The sequence below is a fragment of the Nycticebus coucang genome, chromosome 7, assembly GCF_027406575.1.
Source record: "Nycticebus coucang isolate mNycCou1 chromosome 7, mNycCou1.pri, whole genome shotgun sequence".
Taxonomy (NCBI): Eukaryota; Metazoa; Chordata; class Mammalia; order Primates; family Lorisidae; genus Nycticebus; species Nycticebus coucang.
The window spans coordinates 88,940,511-88,958,541 of NC_069786.1; the positions used below are offsets into that span (position 1 = coordinate 88,940,511).

The 18,031-nt window shown below is 36.4% G+C and overlaps 1 protein-coding gene across 1 annotated transcript in view; it reads right to left on the bottom strand.

The window, feature by feature from the left end:
* Positions 1-1,540: 1,540 nt before the first annotated feature.
* Positions 1,541-18,031, bottom strand: part of TMEFF2 (transmembrane protein with EGF like and two follistatin like domains 2) — a 281,914-nt gene continuing 265,423 nt past the window's right edge. The window contains exons 8-10 of the mRNA XM_053597945.1: positions 7,421-7,544; positions 5,325-5,483; positions 1,541-1,928 (exon numbers count right to left, since the gene is read on the bottom strand). Coding sequence (XP_053453920.1) covers positions 1,832-1,928; positions 5,325-5,483; positions 7,421-7,544 — 380 coding nt within the window. The 3' untranslated portion in view covers positions 1,541-1,831. The remainder of the gene's footprint in view (positions 1,929-5,324; positions 5,484-7,420; positions 7,545-18,031) is intronic.

Genomic DNA, 18,031 nt, shown 5'->3' on the forward strand with positions numbered 1-18,031 from the left:
GCAAAAGTCAGTGGAAATGTAGTTTCTTTTAAGTGCTACAAATCTCTGTTGATGTTGCATTTTTTTCTCTTTAAGAGAAAAAACAGTTTCTTTGCTATGACTACCACCTTACAAAGGAGATCGAGACTAGATACCTCCCTGCACCTGTTAACCAAACTGAACTTCCATGCAGATGTTTAAAAGAAATTCGTCTTCTACTGGTAGCATAGGACTGATTTATGGAAACACTTGAGTGATGGTTATAGAACAGATTTACACTTTTTAAAGTGGTGACTAACTAACCTGGAAACCCAGGTTTTTCAGAGTCCTAACTCCTATTTAGATTGTCACCTTTATTTATGTTTTAACAAGCATCTTAAATATCACTTCAGAAAATGAAAATAATTTTTCACTGAATATTTTACCTTCAGAATGTGTGGACTGAATATTCATGTCTTTTTTTTTTGGACACAGGAGTATCTTTTTTTTTTCTTTTAGTGCACACAGAGGTCATTTGAAGGAGACAAAGAGAGCTTTATTTAGATTTACTATGTTAGCCACGGAAAGCTTTGCAGAGCTAAATGATAATAAGGCAATTACTTGATTTATTTTCATATTATTCTTTGAGAATTTTCACAGTTTATTTTTTTCCAAACCAAGTGGTGATACCTATTTGTATGCATAAATCAAACAAAAATCCATACCAACTTCCCACTAAGGTCTTTCAGACGCTATGGGATTAATTTTCTTTCTTATCTCATCTTATAAATATGCTCAAAACATATTTCTATTTTTATAAAACACTGTCATCTTAATTCCATTTCAAATAATGGTGCTGCATTAGCCATAAAGCTATTCAAGGGGTGTTTAGTGGTGATTCAAAGTGATTTGAATGGTGCATCAAATGAGCTTGAATCAAAGTAGTGATTCAAACTTTTTTCAAAGAACCATATACTGTAAGTATAGTATACTATAAATATAGTGGTTTTGAGAATTCACAGTTGTGGCATTTTGCATTTAATGGTGTTATCAATATTTCCCCTGGCTGTTAATTCCATTCATCTAAATGGAATATATTTTGCCAAGCTGTGTATGCCTAATATGTAACTCGTTCAGGTTCCTTCGGATATATGCACTTAACTGGGAGATGCTAAACCGCTTCCCAAATAAAAACCAATATCTTCTTTCCCTCTTCTTTATGAGTTATGAAACACTTTCCCTCCCCTTCTTCTTTTATTTAATTTATATGCCAGAGATTTTTTTTTCTGCTCTGGGGATGAAAATGGAAAACGAGGGAAGAAAGTTGATGAAATAGAGATGACTCAAAGATCTGAAATATTTTATCTTTACTCAATATAAAGTAAATTATTTTTTTCTCTTTTCCAATAACCATCATTTCCCTTGATCTTGGAATCACTCAAAACCTGGCCACTGAGTCCTGTACAAACTAATGTGCTGTCTCAAGATGTAGCGAGAGATGAAATATTGCTACCTGTACAGATTGCACTAGTTTGATTATATTTACAGCTATGAGATACCGCAAATTTAAGAATGCCAATGCTTTCTCATCACTGAGTATTTATTATATATAACAAATACATGGGAAAGAAAAAACTATATTGTGTGATATAAATAGTTTATTTACATTACAGAAAAAACATCAAGACAATGTATACTATTTCAAATATGTCCATACATAATCAAATATAGCTGTAGTACATGTTTTCATTGGTGTAGATTACCACAAATGCAAGGCAACATGTGTAGATCTCTTGTCTGATTCTTTTGTCTATAATACTGTATTGTGTAGTCCCAGCTCTCGGTAGTCCGGCCACTGTGAAACATGCTCCCTTTAGATTAATCTCGTGGACGCTCTTGTTGTGTTGTCTGAACTGTAGTGCCCTGTGTTTTGCTTCTGTCTGTGAATTCTGTTGCTTCTGGGGCATTTCCTAGAAGGTTGGAAAGTTTACAAATCTTAGTGGAATGTTTTTACCTAAAGTTTGGTCCTACAATCAGAGCATAGCTGTGGATTAAACAAATTATTAAAATATTTCAGATGAAGTCATTTATTAGTAGTAGAAGCTGGAATTATTCTGGAAAAGTTATTGTTTTGATTTCCTTGGCAGTTGTCTTTAAGCTTCTGTTGAGAATTGAAGAACAGAGGCAGAAGTTGAAGAGAAACACATTCACCTTGTCCCTAACTGCTTACTTGGTAAGGCACAAAGAATGACTCAGCACAATGCAATCAAGCAAGTCCACGTGCTCCTCTTAGCTCGTTTTAAAGGTCTTCAACAATTTTATATTTTGAATGTCCTAAGAATGAATGTTATGTTGACATTTCAATGCTGCAAGTTTAAAACCTATCAAACCAGAGAATGAGCCAACTCTTAATATCTGATATGTAATGAAAGGGATATTGTTTTGCTTCAGCCTGTTATCATTTTTGTACATTAATACTATGAAATAGAAACATAAGTTGGTACTGATTATTTAGCTTTTACAAAAATCTAATATTCACTCAAATTTTTTGATCTAGTATTTTTTTCTCTTGAAATACAAAGAATGCTTTGATTATGCAAATAAGAATGATATAAAGTACATATAAAATCCTGTTACAACAAGTTGTTAGGTATCAGAGACTATATAAGAATATATGTAAATAAACACTCGTATAATATGTATATACATGTGTATGTATTTTTGGAGGGGATGGATGTGTCAAATGAACATGGAACTGAAAATCATATTCCTGGCAAGTGGGGGCTGAAGATAAAAAGAATAAAAATCCAACTCAGCAGGGCAACTCTATTCATTTTAACACTTGTCTCTAGATGTACATATTTTTTGTGACACATGTTGTGTTTAGGAGGGCAGGTGTTTGATCTAAAATAGCACAGAAAAAAATGGGGGAAGGAATAGAATGAAAAGAAAGTGAGAAAAAGAAGGAGAAGGATAGAGATGAAGGAAAGAATCAAGACCCTGTGAGGAAGACATTAAAAGAAACTTAAAGGGATGAGGGACCTCTGCTTGGTGTGATTTTGTAAGTCTTGCAGCAACTGGTTTTTCTGGAATAGATCCTGACAGGCAAGTGTGGCCACATCATCAGAAAAGTAGGCTTTCTGGGGATGGAGGTAGAGAAGATGACTTTGTTGGAAAGTCTGATTTCAGAGCAAAATATTTGTAAGTGAATGAAATGAATCCATACTATGAATTGGTATGGTTTATTGACTATTATCACTTCTGGAAGGGCTCTGGAAGGTTTAGAGTTCCTAGGACAGATTTATAAAATGCATGACAATAATGCTAATGTAGGTCATGCCTCTTCAAGAGTGAAAAAAAAAATTGAAGGTAGGTTTCGTTTTGTTCTAATATGGAAAATGAAAAAAGCCATACACCTTGAAAAAATAACTTGCTCTAATGTGAAGCTCAGATTAGATAGGCTTACGTCACACAAGATCGTGACTAGACAAGCAACAGTATAAGCAGCATCCAGGCTCTGACACCGGAGAGTCTGGACTCTATGCCTGCCCTTGTTGCTCAGCTGTGTGAACTCGGCAATTTGCCAGTTTCTCATATTTCAGAGTCTCCATTGAAAATGGTGGTAACCATTCCTTCTTTGCAAAGTCATTGAATGTGTATATATGTGGGTGCACATGCGTGCATGTGTGTGCATATATACACACATGATACATATAACATGCAGTTACCCAATTCCTGGTGAGGAAAGGACCCTGTATATTACAGTTATTACTACGGATAGGGATCAGACTATGATTAATAATAGAATAGAGAACATCTGCTAAAGTATTTAAAGTTCTGCATTTATGTCAGCACTTGAAGTAGCAAATTGTTATTACATCATATCATAGCCATTAAATCTGGGCTTCATTTTTTTATGTGCTGCTATTGCCTGGCTATTAGGCAGCTCAAGACCCTTAGAGTAATATAGCACATTTTCCTGTCTATAAGATTCAGTTCCTTTTATATTCAGTATTTTTGGTTTCTTGAGTTATCTTTATGTTCCCCAGAATCTATTTTAATATAATCCATTGACTCACTTGGCATCTAAACGTGAGAGTTGAGTTGATGAACTCAACTTGGCTGAGAGCATCCCAAAGCTCCAGTAGATGATCTTCCCTTAATCCTTTAGGCCAGGCGAGGATTTATGAACCATATTTTGTCTTTTTCAAGAGTAAATGTCACACTTGTCCTCAAAGAAGATAGTGTAATACAGATGCTGAGATGTATTATGGCCTTTATTTTCTAAAGATATGATACTTTCCTTTATTTTCTTGTCTTTTGAAAATAATTTTTAGGGAAAAACATTCTGATTTACTATAGAGCTATAAAAATGAAGAAAGTGCAAATGCCTCATGAATTTGACAAAAACCTTCATGAACTTCCTTGGAACTTTTTAAAGGAGACTGAAATCAGGTCATAAAGAAGTATCTTGTAACACAGAACAGAAGTGATATGCATTTGGTTTAGAATGTAAGTCTTGGTTACCAAGGAAGTTAATGAAATTAAGCAAATACCTGGCCTCACTCCTCACTCAAGCCTCATGTCAGACAACACTAATTAATCACAGTTTTTCTTCTTGTTGAAACTGGATGAAACCTCTCTCAACCTTGTTGTCCAAGAAACAACTACCTTTAGATTGGACTGGGAGTTTGATATAAAATCGTATGATGATATTTGTTGTATATTTCTATTTATCAAAGATTGTTATTTACTATAACATAATATTTCTAATTATATATATATTTGCATTTTGTGATTAAAAGCTATTTCTTTATCTTACAATAAAAATGCATTTGTTTTTTATACCAAGATATGTTAAAACTGATTATACCTGGGAGTTACAATTGGAAATATAAGTGCTATAACTGAGAGCTATATTTTAATAATTTTTCAGGTCTGGTATAAAATCTAGTCTGACCTGATTGGCATACTGACAAGGATAGGCAAGGATACGCATAGTTCGTTAGTGATCTGAATGGAGATTTGCATTTCATAGTTAAAAGGGAAAAAGTATTTAAACCTTTAAGCAAAGGTTGGCATTATATGTTAGAGGAAAAAAAAAATAGAACTAAAGACCTCTGCTTAAAAGGTAAACAATCCTCATCATAATGCAAAAATGAGGACAATAACTTGTACCATTCCAACGTGAAAATTCATGCCTTTCTATTTGGCTATTCAAATGTCCTTATTATGAGGAAATAGGATTTACAGCAAATGAATGGCTGTGGAGTCCTTGCAGGGACTCAGAATGCCAGACATGTGATTTTTGCAAAGGAGGAGCAATATAACCTTTATTTGGGTGGCCACCAAGTATAGTTACTGACCTTGTGATGCAAAGGACCACCACACAGATGACAGCAATCTGAATTGTTCCAATCACAGCTGCGATTAAGACATACTGAAACCGTACAGGACCCGGAACAACGTACAGAACACTGTAGTCCTTTTTTTCACAGTGTTGTCCAGTATAACCAGCATCACACCTGGAAGAAATTATAGTGTCTGGTTACCTGTAGCTGCTGGATTCACTTACATAGTTGGCCTGTAGGCATTTACTTTCATCACAAAGTTAGGGCTTTTTTGTCCAACATTCTAAATAATATGTTGTAGATACAGTTTGCAACTACTTATTTTCGGCAAGATCTCTTTGTGTTTGTAGGCTGTAAGGTGTGTGGTTTCTTTTTATTCTGATAATAATGGATTTTGAACATAGGAAGATTATTAGTTTATTTTTATGATAATACAGAAAGATAATACATGCCCAGTAATAACTGTTCTTTCTATATTTTTTTAGATGAGCTTCACATTTTATCCAATTTGCTCTTTATAGCTATGTAACAGTGCCTAAGAAAAGGTTTGTTTCTGATGACGGGGTACAAAAAACAAGTCTATTTACGTGTTTTGGGTAAAACATTCTCTATGCTTTTATCAGAATAAATGTTGGAAAATATTAGAATCAGTGGTACAGCAAGAGTCAGTTGTTTAAGTTGCTGGTCGTAAAGTCACCTGCTGATGTTAGGGAGCTAAATTTTGTTAGAAGTACTGCTGGTATAGTGAGTATAGTTGGGCTGCTCCTCTGAGAATGAAGCTTGCCTCTCATTCAGTCAGCCTTTACCCGGCAGTGTAGGGAGACAATCTGCATATTAATATCAGCAATTGACAAGAAATCAAGAAAACAGCTCATTAAAAGACCTACCATACTAAAGAAGATGAACTTGTCACTGATTCTGTGGAATCAAAATAAATTCCTTTCTACTCTATTACTTCAGTTTGAATTTCTCATAAATTCTTGGCAAGAGGGTCGACGCTAATGTAATTAGTGAAGTGAAACATGGAAGGAGGAGATTTCTAGATGACTGAGAGGAAGAGAGGCTTTTTCATTGTGTATCAAAACACAAACTCTTTCATCATATTCCGCTTATATATTATTTTGTTTATTTATTTATTTATTTATTTTTGGAGATAGAGTCTCACTCTGTCACCCTCTGTAGAGTACTGTGGAGTCATAGCTCACAGCAACCTCAAACTCTTGGGCTTAAGAGATCCTTTTGCCCCAGCCTTCTGAGTAGCTCCGACTACAGGGACCTGCCACAACACCTCGCTATTGATCAGGCTGGTCTCAAACTAGTAAACTCAAGCAATCCACCTGCATCGGCCTCTCAGAGTGCTTAGGATTACAGGCATGAGCCACCATGCCTGGCCCATATTGTGTATTAGTTTAAATAAAAATAAATTTGCTTTTCATTTCGGCTGTACCACTTCTAAAATAATTGTGGTTTCAATATGAATACACAGCAGGTATTTATATTTATAAAGTAAATCCAGATAATTTCTTTGTGTCTCTGCAGAGTTTGGACAAGTGGAGATGTGGCTAATGATTTCACCACACAAGGCTTCACAGACAGCAGATCCCTGGAACATAATGAGTGCCTGGCAAAACAAAGACTGGGTAATATATATTTATTAGAAGACCCAAAGGACTTTGGAAAAGATAACCTTCCACGAGAAACTATGTTATCTGATGTACACAAGGCTGCTTCCATTTGTTTGTTTGTGAAATATTTATTGAGTACCTGATAGATGCCAAGTGCTGTTCTATGTTTAGGACAAAGAGTGGTGGGTAATACAGGAGAGTTGGTGCCTATAAGGAACTTTTAATGCAAAATTACACTTTTAAATTCCGCTAGAAGGGTATATTAGAGATGTGATACATAATACTTCAGTGTGAGAGGCACACACATTTTATGTCTTTTTAGGGCGTGCACATTTGGGTATATGTCTGTGTGTTTGTGAATGCTCAGGAGAGGCAGAGAAAAGTTTTGCTGCTAATCATTCATTCAAAGAGAATGCAAAGCAATTCCCTGTAAACACCCACGTTTTTACTTAATCCATTTTAAAAGTTGAAGAGTAAAAATGTTACCTGCAAGATGGCTCCTGCATATTGACAGAGTGTTCACACTTCCCGTGCATGCAGAAGCCATTGTAATGTTCTGGACAAGGTATGTGGTGTTCTCTGGCACTTTCTTCTAATTTGTTAGCATTCTCTGTGAATACAGATAAAAGCAAGCACCCCCTGTTAATACATTCTTAGCCCAGTTAAGATCAACCAGTACATTAAGAAGCGAAGCTACCGTAGGCAAAGATATTTAAGAGGGCAAGAACTAAAAGGCCATGTCTCAGAAGTTAGAGGCAAAGAGAATTGAAAGACAGGCATCTTCGCAATTGTGTTTAGAGATGAAACTGCAAAATTACCCAGTGATTTTTATGCTTTTATGCAATTTCCTACATCTTTAACAGGCAGTGATGTTTCTGTGAGTTGTTAGACAGCTTTAATTTTCCTTGTGTAGAGACTGTACATTGATCACGAAATAATCCAAGAAGAAATATCCTATTTTTTAAATTTCAAAGCCCAGCATAATATCCCTAAGAGTAAATTGCTGTAATATCGTGATATTTTCTCAATGTGAGAGCTTAAAAGTTAAAATACGGCTATGTTCAATTGTTAAAACAGACATTTTCCAAACCTAATGCAAATTTCAACAAATGTATTGTTTTGGACTTTCAAAATCGACCATGAACATGATTTTTACTAGCATCCATACATTTTTATTGCCAAAATAAAGTTATTGAAAGAGATGCTATTTTAGAATCACTTATGTAGATATTCACATAGTACACACTGAATGCTGTATTTTTTTTTTTTTTTTTGTAGAGACAGAGTTTCACTTTATGGCCCTTGGTAGAGTGCCGTGGCCTCACACAGCTCACAGCAACCTCCAACTCCTGGGCTTACGCGATTCTCTTGCCTCAGCCTCCCGAGTAGCTGGGACTACAGGCACCTGCCACAACGCCCGGCTATTTTTTGGTTGCAGTTTGGCTGGGGCCGGGTTTGAACCCGCCACCCTCGGTATATGGGGCCAGTGCCTTACCGACTGAGCCACAGGCGCCGCCCAACTGTAAGTGTATTTTAATGCATAATATTTAGCCTCTGTTAACAGTTCTATATGAAATTTAAACTTGTGATAAAGAAAACATTTGTGTTCTGAAAGGAACCTTTTCCTCTGTTATTAAAAACACATTATGTTTGTTTTGTCATATTTCTATAAAGATATGTAAATATTTTTTTTGAAAATTGCTAGTCCAAACATGTTTGCTTCAAATTAATACTGCTGTTCTTAAATGGTCTTTTGATTCTTTATATATATGTTCATTTTCTAATAAAATTTTTGCAGTTTTTGAATCTCTCCTAAATCTGAAATCTGATATTCTTAAAAATTTCTGCCCAAACACATGAGAAATACAACTTTCTTGATCTCAATCTACTATTCAAACTAAAGATACTCCTCAATACCACAGTAACTGGTCAGCAAGAATAAAATATTATAAGTGAATTTCTACATTTATATATGAAATAGATTAATTCCTATTATTTCCATCTAGGGTGCAGTTTTTAATTATAGTGCGTTCTTACAATTTTTATTGGTAGTCATGGATGATGGCATATTCATCAGGAAAAAAATATGCCTCTAGTATTAGTGTATCAGAAAAATGTATTATTTATGTTTAAGCCGTAAAATATCTATATGTTTTAAGATCCAGATGCCATCTGTAAAATACTAAACTTTGAAATAAACTATTTCACACGTCTAGTAATTTCTCATGTAGGAATATTTACATACATTCTTGACACATATATTTCAGGTTACACCCCTAAATTTGTAAAGGATTTCTAATCAGTATACCAGAGAGCTTGCAGATGACATTTAAATCATTCATTTGTTCTATATCTGTGTTTCTTCAGCAATGATGGTTGGTGATCCTTTGCACTGTAATATTTCTGCATTGACAGTTTCCATTAAACTGAATGAACTAGGTCCTTAGAGAAGACCAAGAGTGTATAGAACTTTCACCTTTGGTTTTTCCTCTGTTCTTTCAGGTTACTTTGATATTGTGTGGCCTGGTGTTTTGGGTAGCAAATTGTACCTGCAGTAAGCAAATATGCCAAAACTAAAGTGGATAGTTTTGGGTGAAATTTCCAATGAGGGAAAAATGTGATCAATGTGGAAGCAGAGCAATTCATGAACCCACAGAGAAGACCAGGTTTATTCTGTGCCAGGGCTCAGGCACCAAGTCAGAGTGGTCACACCATGCACCTGCTGTTTAAAGGATGCTTCAGCACTGAGGTTGTAGGGCACACTGCTGATGTAATGAACCAGCATTGATTTTCACTCTTCTTTCTGTATCTTTTTCCCATGACAAATTATTCAACATTTCCATTTGGTGCTTGTTAGTAACCCTTCAGTGCTTCCACACACCTGCATGCAGACGAATTTTCTGTGACCCCCCCATCCATTTCAGTTATACATTGTTTTTCTGTCATAGTATGTTTCGGACAGATCTTATTAGGGATATCTTTCTTTTTGTCGGTTGCAAAAGGAGATCAAGCATCTTAACTCAAAATCCATCATTTAGCCTATTTTATTTTTAACTCTGTACCTCGCCCCATACTGACAGTTTGTTTTTGGATTTGTACCACATTCACAATTTTGAACTGAAGTCTAAGGGCAAAATAAGAGCTTATTTGAGTGAGGCTGCCTTAGTGTGATAAAAGCTGGATATTTTCATAAAGTTCATTATCCAGCCAGAGTGGTCACGTGGGAAGGGAATAGTTTCCATCATAAAATCCGCTAATTAGTTTATACTATTCCTTATGAGTTTGGAGTGTTCTGTTACGCTGCTCATAGGATACTGTCAAATAAGAAAGTAGAGAAATTGAAAATAAATGAGTAGAAGAAATGATCCCTAGGCAAGAAAATGAGGAATCATCAATATATGTCAACAAATTTATAGTCAATCCAACCAAGTAAACCAGTTGATTGAAAACCTGAATATATAACCACTTCTACTAATGCAATAAACATATTTAAGAAGGGAAACTTAAGTATATTAAGAAGAGTAGAAACATAGAAAGCTAATATCCTAAACAAATATGTGCACGGACCAGGATGAGCATTTATGATCCTGATGTTTTTCTATGTGGGCATTCAAGCAGTAATAAAGAATTTACAAATATAAAATTATATAAAAATGATACTTTGGAAGTCTGCCTGTTTCCTCCAGTGGCTGATGATTTAGGCCTCAATTTCTCAGTCCTCCATTTAAAAACGAGGTTCAATGTAAGGTTGTGTGCTTTCTTCTAAAAGAAATAGTGGCGATGGTAGAAACGCTTCGTGTCTCTGTTTAACATCCTCAACCAGTTTCCTGTTTAAATGTTTATATATGGTTCATCCTGAAAGGGCTCCTGACCCTTTTAAGAAACAATTTCTGGTATAATGTGTGTTATTTTCACAGAGATTATAGGGCTATATGCCCATGGCTACACGACACTCCAGTCAAGAGCTACTGAAGTGGGTGTTCTATAGCACAGCTATGCATATTATTTCTTACCTGGTGCTTGCGGAGAAAGAGACAGGGGAAGTCAAAGAGAGAGACAGGTTGGCACAGGGCAAGGCTTTACCTTGCCACAAGCCAAGTAAGGTTAAGTGGTAGAAAGGGGGCAGAGCCAGACTTAGCAGTTCACACTTGAATCAATACAGACCAGTGCTTGTCAAAATAAAGGAGATAAGGTATTGTTCAGAGAATTAATCTATCAAAGCAACATATTACGGGTCAAAGCTGAAATAAGACAGTCTAAAATTTGACTAAAACTACCCATATTTCTAAAAAAAAGTTTACTTTTAGAGAAGAATTAAAGCTTGGCTAAAAGATTTCTGGAGTAAAAAGCTGTGTGACTTACTCAAATGCTCTCCAAGGTAGTGTGTCCTGAAAAACAAATGTGACCTAGCAAGCCCAGAGTCCCAAGTGCAGAAATAGATGGACTGGACTGTTAGTGTCTGATACTATTAGATATTCAGTCACTAACCAGTTTCTCTCGTTCCGATGTTCTGCTGCCTAATTAGTCTTTTTAATAAAATCATTAGACTTCTCTGTAGCCTACACATTGGAATGGTTTTGACAGCACAACATGAATAATCTTATTCCTTTGGCAGCTCTATATTCATTGAGTGAATTGACAGGTTCTGAATTTCTGTGCCATTTGGGGCAGAGGCACTGACATGAATCAGCTTTCTTCAGCCCAATTAGTTCTGGAGTTTTATAAGATAAATTTTCTATACCTATAGACTAGAGGACCAGACCAGCACTACCCATCGTGCTCTGAAAGACTTCCTTTCGGAGGGCTGGTCAGATGATATTCCTCTGATAATAGACCCACGTTGTTATTTGATATATACAAATCCCTTAGGCCACTGATTCACCAAGGGGAGGGTTTGATTCTGTGTAAGGGTTTCACAGTAAGTGAAAGTCCTAAACTAAGTAACATCAAGGATTTGGGGGATGTTTTAGCGAGGCAGATTTCTACCACACATTTTTAAACAAGAGTTATTCAATAGAGGAATATGTTCATAGTTAAGTCATGAGTTTCTGATGGTATTAAAAGGAGCCCTGTCACATTTTCTCAGGTAGGTTAAATTACATCAGACCTCTATGTTCTTTGAATTCTAAAAGCAATATTTATTTCTATTCCTTTTATTTATTTAAAAAAATACTACTAAATATTTACTAATAATTATTATAAAATACTATTTTCAACACGCTGAGTGAAATAAAGAAATGGGGGAGGTGATATAGACACAGTAAACAAGAGAATTCTCTTTGACCTTAATCATGAGGACATTTTACTTTTTGAAAGGGTAGTGCAAAAAAAATCTTAAATTTGACTCTGTCTATAATTCAGACATTCTAGCATAAAGTAACCTTTATTATTTATTGCTTTCCTTTTACGGAACAGTATGTTTTGTGGACCTAAATTCAATTTTATCATCACGCTTTAGCATCACTTATTACCTTGACAAGCACATGCACGGTTTATTATCTTTTCAACTGTCTTTTCTTATGGGTACACAAGATGCACTACACTTCAATTTTCGTTTTGAATATATTTATATGACCATGCTATTTTTCACATTTAATGACCGTACTGGGCAGCTTCTATTCTTGCATATTCCTATCCTTACATATCTTTTGTGATTACTGATTCTGCTCTTTCTCCACTTCCTACCATATCTCCTAGGCAAAAGGAAACTAATTTTACCTAACTAGAAAAAGAAAAACTATCTTACTCTCTATTACACTTACATCGTGAGTGGGAGAGAAATAAATTATGAATTGAGAAGTAAGGTCACGATTGTCCCTGTGGTTGATTTAGAGTTAGTTTCAAAGAAGATACACGATTCTTATGACTTCCTTTCCTTATCTTATCAGGTATAAACAGATGAGGTGGCAGTAAAACCTCATATCTAGCTTGAGTTGTAATCGAAGATTTTAAAAACCAGAAAAGCATTTCTATTGAACGAGTTCTGAAGGCAATGCAATCTGAGTTCTTGCAACTTAACAAATTCCATAATAGCCTCACCTGCTGTCATGGTTTTGACAAGGCCTAGATGAGTAGATGAGAAGAGTCTCTACCTTTTTAAGCTTCTAGGACAGGGACTCAAATAAGAATGCTAGCTAAAAGTGACAGCCTATCACAAGGGACACATAGGCATTTAAGGACACAATCAATTCTCAAGTTTTATAAACAGCAGAGACCTCTTCCTAAATTCCTCCTTTTTTTTATTTTTACATTCCTAGTTATTTAATCTCTGATAAAGACATAGAAAAATAATTCTTCAAAACAGAGACCAAGTCCTTTAAATGCCACAAATCCAACATTTCTTCTTCAAGTTGAACATTTATCCTAATTTTCAGAAAAATAATTGAAACTACTCGAATCTGAAACTTTGCTAGTTAGGCAGTGGTATGGGTGAGAAACAGGCTGGATGGGAATGCAGAGAAATTCTTTCCTGCCATTGATCGGGTACTAATACAAAAGGTGAGGTGTGACTGTCCATATCACGGCTTGGATATACCGTCAATATTCTATTGGACATAAAATTAAAACAAAGTAGAAGAAAACTAATTTTCACATTACTATATTCTGAGGCAAGGCTTTGGTGGGACCTTATTCAGGAATTGCTAGAATTTAAAATGGAAAGAGGACCAGCATCTGAAATATCCATAGTAATTTGGAGACTGGAGAGATGGAAATGCAACAATACCGGGTGATTATTTGCATGGGCTTTCATTATCTCAGTTTCTACTGGCAATATATTTACATAGATAAGCACTAAGAAATCTATGAACTCTTGAGAGGGAACCTTGTATGTAACATTTTAACTTATGACATACAAACACATTTATTATAATTCAAAGATTTGGCATAAAAAGGCCTATATAGAATTAGTTAGAAATTCTAGATCTCCAAGAAAAGAATGAAAACAATGTTTTTGCCCATTATTAAGAGCAGAATAAATAGCTCTTTAGCCGTTTGCTCTGTTTTAGACTCAGAAAGGCCTTGCCTGCCTATGGATGCCAGAGCCCCCCAAAGGGGGAAGAGCAGGTGACTGGGAGAAGATCTGTTTTGCCTCTAATGGTCCTTTTCAAACTTCACCATTCAGTCAAGATCCTGTTAACTCTCAGCAAGTGGGTAAACTCCTATTGGTTTAGAGGTTTTAGCTTGATGACCTTTTTATAAATACGATCTTTTATGTGACTTTAGATATCTTTGACACCACTTCTGTAAATATCAGGCCTGGAGGAGAGGTAGGGATCTATGGTTCATTAGCCTCGTGGGAGTCTACCCCTGGAGTTGCCTGAACCTTATCTGAGGCTATTTGCTACAGCTTTCCCCACTGAATTTTCCCCTTAGCATCTCTTCTTATGTCCAAGCTGCTCTCAGAAGACAAAGTTGGTTAATGAACCTTAGGGGAAGAAAACAAAATATATGGGAAGCCATTTTATGCTAAGGATATATTTCTTTTCCCTTTCTTTTGGTCTTGAACTAAATTGATGTATTTATGGCCAAATGTATTTGTTTTGTGACTAAACTGGGTGTCCTTCCTTAGTGACAGTGCTGAAAATGACACTAAAGACAGAATAAAGCAGCCATAGATTAGCTCCCGGGTACTGTTTGGCGTTTTGAGCTACGTGAGTCAAGCTACCTTCCTCTTCACTGGCTGCGTCTGCAGAAATGGGTAACACTCAGGATAAACCTTCTCAGGGGACACTTTCGTTTTCCTCTGTGACCCTCAAACTATTAACCAGCAGAGTGTGAGGAAGACTGAAGCTAAAGCATTTACTGGAACACAGTGAAAGCAAAGGTTTTAATAACATAGACCAGGCCAAAACCCCAGTTTTTCCGTAATTTATTATCTGAGTATTTCTTTCTTTTTTTTTTTGGAGAGGCAGAGTTTCACTTTATGGCCCCTCGGTAGAGTGCCATGGCGTCACACATGGCGTCCTGGGCTTAGGCGATTCTCCTGCCTCAGCCTCCCGAGTAGCTGGGACTACAGGCGCCCACCACAACGCCCGGCTATTTTTTTGTTGCAGTTTGGCCGGGGCTGGGTTTGAACCCGCCACCCTCGGTATATGGGGCCGGCGCCCTGCTCACTGAGCCACAGGGGCCTCCCGCTGAGTATTTCTTGAGTAGCTACTTTGTGTCTGCACTCTGCTATGCACTGTATGTCATATGTTTTATCTGCTGATTGTCTCCCAGCAATTTTGGTTGTTGTCTTCTAACCACAACCAAGAAAAAAGAGTCTTAAGATCATAGTAAATTTATCTGCAATTCCTTGAGAATCTGCAATAGGACCATCATTGTGTTTATACTTCCTTATTACAGACTTTCAATGTAGATTTATAAAATTCTCATTTTGTATAGATTAGGAAACTGAAGCTCAATAGGTTAAGGTACTTGTTTTAGGAACTTACACAACTGATAAACAGAACTAGGGTCAAAGTCAGGATTATTTCTAGTGTTACATGCAGAATATGCTTCTGAAAACTCAGTAAAACGCAAGTTATGTACTTTATATCTTATTTACTTTTGAGTGTGACTTTTATCCCATCTAGCTCCTTTTGCCACTTTAAAAATCCATTCTTTTCTTTACATCTTCCTTCTACCCCAGCAGAGGTATCTCGTCTAAGGCCAAGCCAATTGGAAATCTCCAGCCCTCCGTCCTCCTCAGTGCCCTCTCCATCCATTACCTCTTTTCTCTCCTGTATTTGATTCTCACTCACCCTTCCCATTAGGATTTCAACATGCTCATATCTCTTCCTTCTTAAAATAAACATTTAAAAATCCTCTCTCAATTCCTGCCCCTTGGCAGACCTCCTGTCTCCTCCTTCCCTTAACAGCGAGACTTCTTAAAGGTGTGGGCTGTGACCCTTTCCCCCACTTCTGTGCTAACCAGCTATCATTCTTTAACCAGCAGCTCATGGTCAGCCCTTCAAAGAAGCTGCTCTGACCAAGGTTACCAGCAACATCTCTGTTGTTAAGTAGTTTCTTCTCGGACCTTGACCATCTCTCAGTCTCTCGGTAATTTGATACAGCTGACCACTTCCTAGGTTTCCAAGATACTACTTTCTTCTTGTTCTTTTTTATTGTGTCTGCAGAGTCTATTTTGTAGGCTTCTATTTTTCAGACAAATCCTTAAATGTTGATGCTTCCCTAAGGTTCTTCTCTTTGTATAATTTAAACATTCTCCCTGGGACAGAGCTTATCCTCGCCCAAGGCTTCTATTGTCACTTAACTGCATCTAACTTCCCAATATTGACTAGTCAGCCCAAATCACTTTTAGAGAGGTGATCACATTTTATAGATACACATCAACTTTCATATCTATGTATCAGAATGTTAGTGTCTTCCAGGCACCTCAAAAGCCAGCAGATTCTCCTTCCACTTCTCGTCTTATTATCCTAAGCGTATTTATCTGTTCATTGACCCAGACCAGAAATCTGTATTTCACTTTCCCTTTTCTCCGCATCCACGCCAATATCTCTGGTCTTGGGCTTTTGTGATATGGGCTAATCTTACTGGAGTTAGACAATAACTCAAAGTAGTTTTGATTTGCATTTCTCTGATGATTAAAGATGATGAGCATTTTTTCATATGTCGGTAGGTCGTACGCCTATCTTCTTCAGAGAAGTTTTTCTTCAAGTCCCTTGCCCAGCCTGCCATGATCACTTGTTCTTTTCTTGCTTATATGTTTGAGTTCTCTGTGGATTCTGGTTACTAAACCTTTGTTAGAGACATAACCTTCAAATATCTTATCCCATTCTGAGGACTGTTTGCCTGCTTACTTACTGTGTTCTTGGCTGTGCAGAAGCTTTTTAGTTTGATCAGGTCCTAGTAGTGTATTTTTGAAGCTGCTTCAATTGCCTAGGGTGTCCTTCTCATAAAATACTCACCCAGACTGATTTCTTCAAGGGTTTTCCCTGCACTGTCTTCTAGTATTTTTATAGTTTCATGTCTTAAGTTTAAATCTTTAATCCAGTGAGAGTCTATCTTAGTTAATGGTGAAAGGTGTGGGTCCAGTTTCAGTCTTCTACAGGTTGCCAGCCAGTTCACCCAGCACCATTTGTTAAATAGGGAATCTTATCCCCACTGAATGTTTTTAATTGGCTTGTCAAAGATCAAATAACAGTAAGTAGCTGGATTTATCTCTTGGTTCTCTATTCTGTTCCAGACATCTACTACTCTTTTTTTGTGCCAGTACCATGCTATTTTGATCACTATCGATTTATAGTATAGTCTGAGGTGTGGTGGCATGATTCCTCCTGCTTTGTTTTTATTTCTGAGTAATGTCTTGGCTATCGGAAGTTTTTTCTGATTCCATATAAAACGAAGTATTATTTTTTCAAGATCTTTAAAGTATGACAGTGGAACTTTAATAGGGATTGCATTAAAATTGTATATTGCTTTGGGTAGTATGGACATTTTAACAATGTTGATTCTTCCCAGCCATGAGCATGGTATGTTTTTCCATTTGTTAATATTTTTAGCTATTTCTTTTCTTAGAGTTTCATAGTTGTCTTTTTAGAGATCTTCACGTCCTTTGTTAGATAAACTCCCAAATATTTTATCTTCTTTGGCACTACTATGAATGGAATAGAGTCTTTAACTTTTTTTCAGCTTGACTATTGTTGGTATATATAAAGGCTACCGATTTATGAATGTTGGTTTTGTAACCTGAGATGCTGCTGTATTCCTTGATCACTTCTAAGAGTTTTGTAGTAGAACCCCCAGTGTTTTCTAGATATACAATCATATCATCTGTAAAGAGCAAAAGTTTGATCTCTTCTGACCCTGGATGGATGCCCTTGATCACCTTTCGTTCCCTAATTGCGGTGGGCAAAACTTCGATTGCAATGTTAAAGAGCAGTGGAGACAATGGGCAACCTTGTCTGGTTCCATATCTGAGTGGAAATGATTTCAATTTAACTTCATTCAATATGATATTGGCTGTGGGTTTGCTGTAAATGGCCTCTATCTATTTAAGAAATGTCCCTTCTATACCAATTTTCTTAAGTGTTCTGATCATGAAGGCATGCTGGATATTATCAAAAGCTTTTTTTGCATTGATTGAGAGAA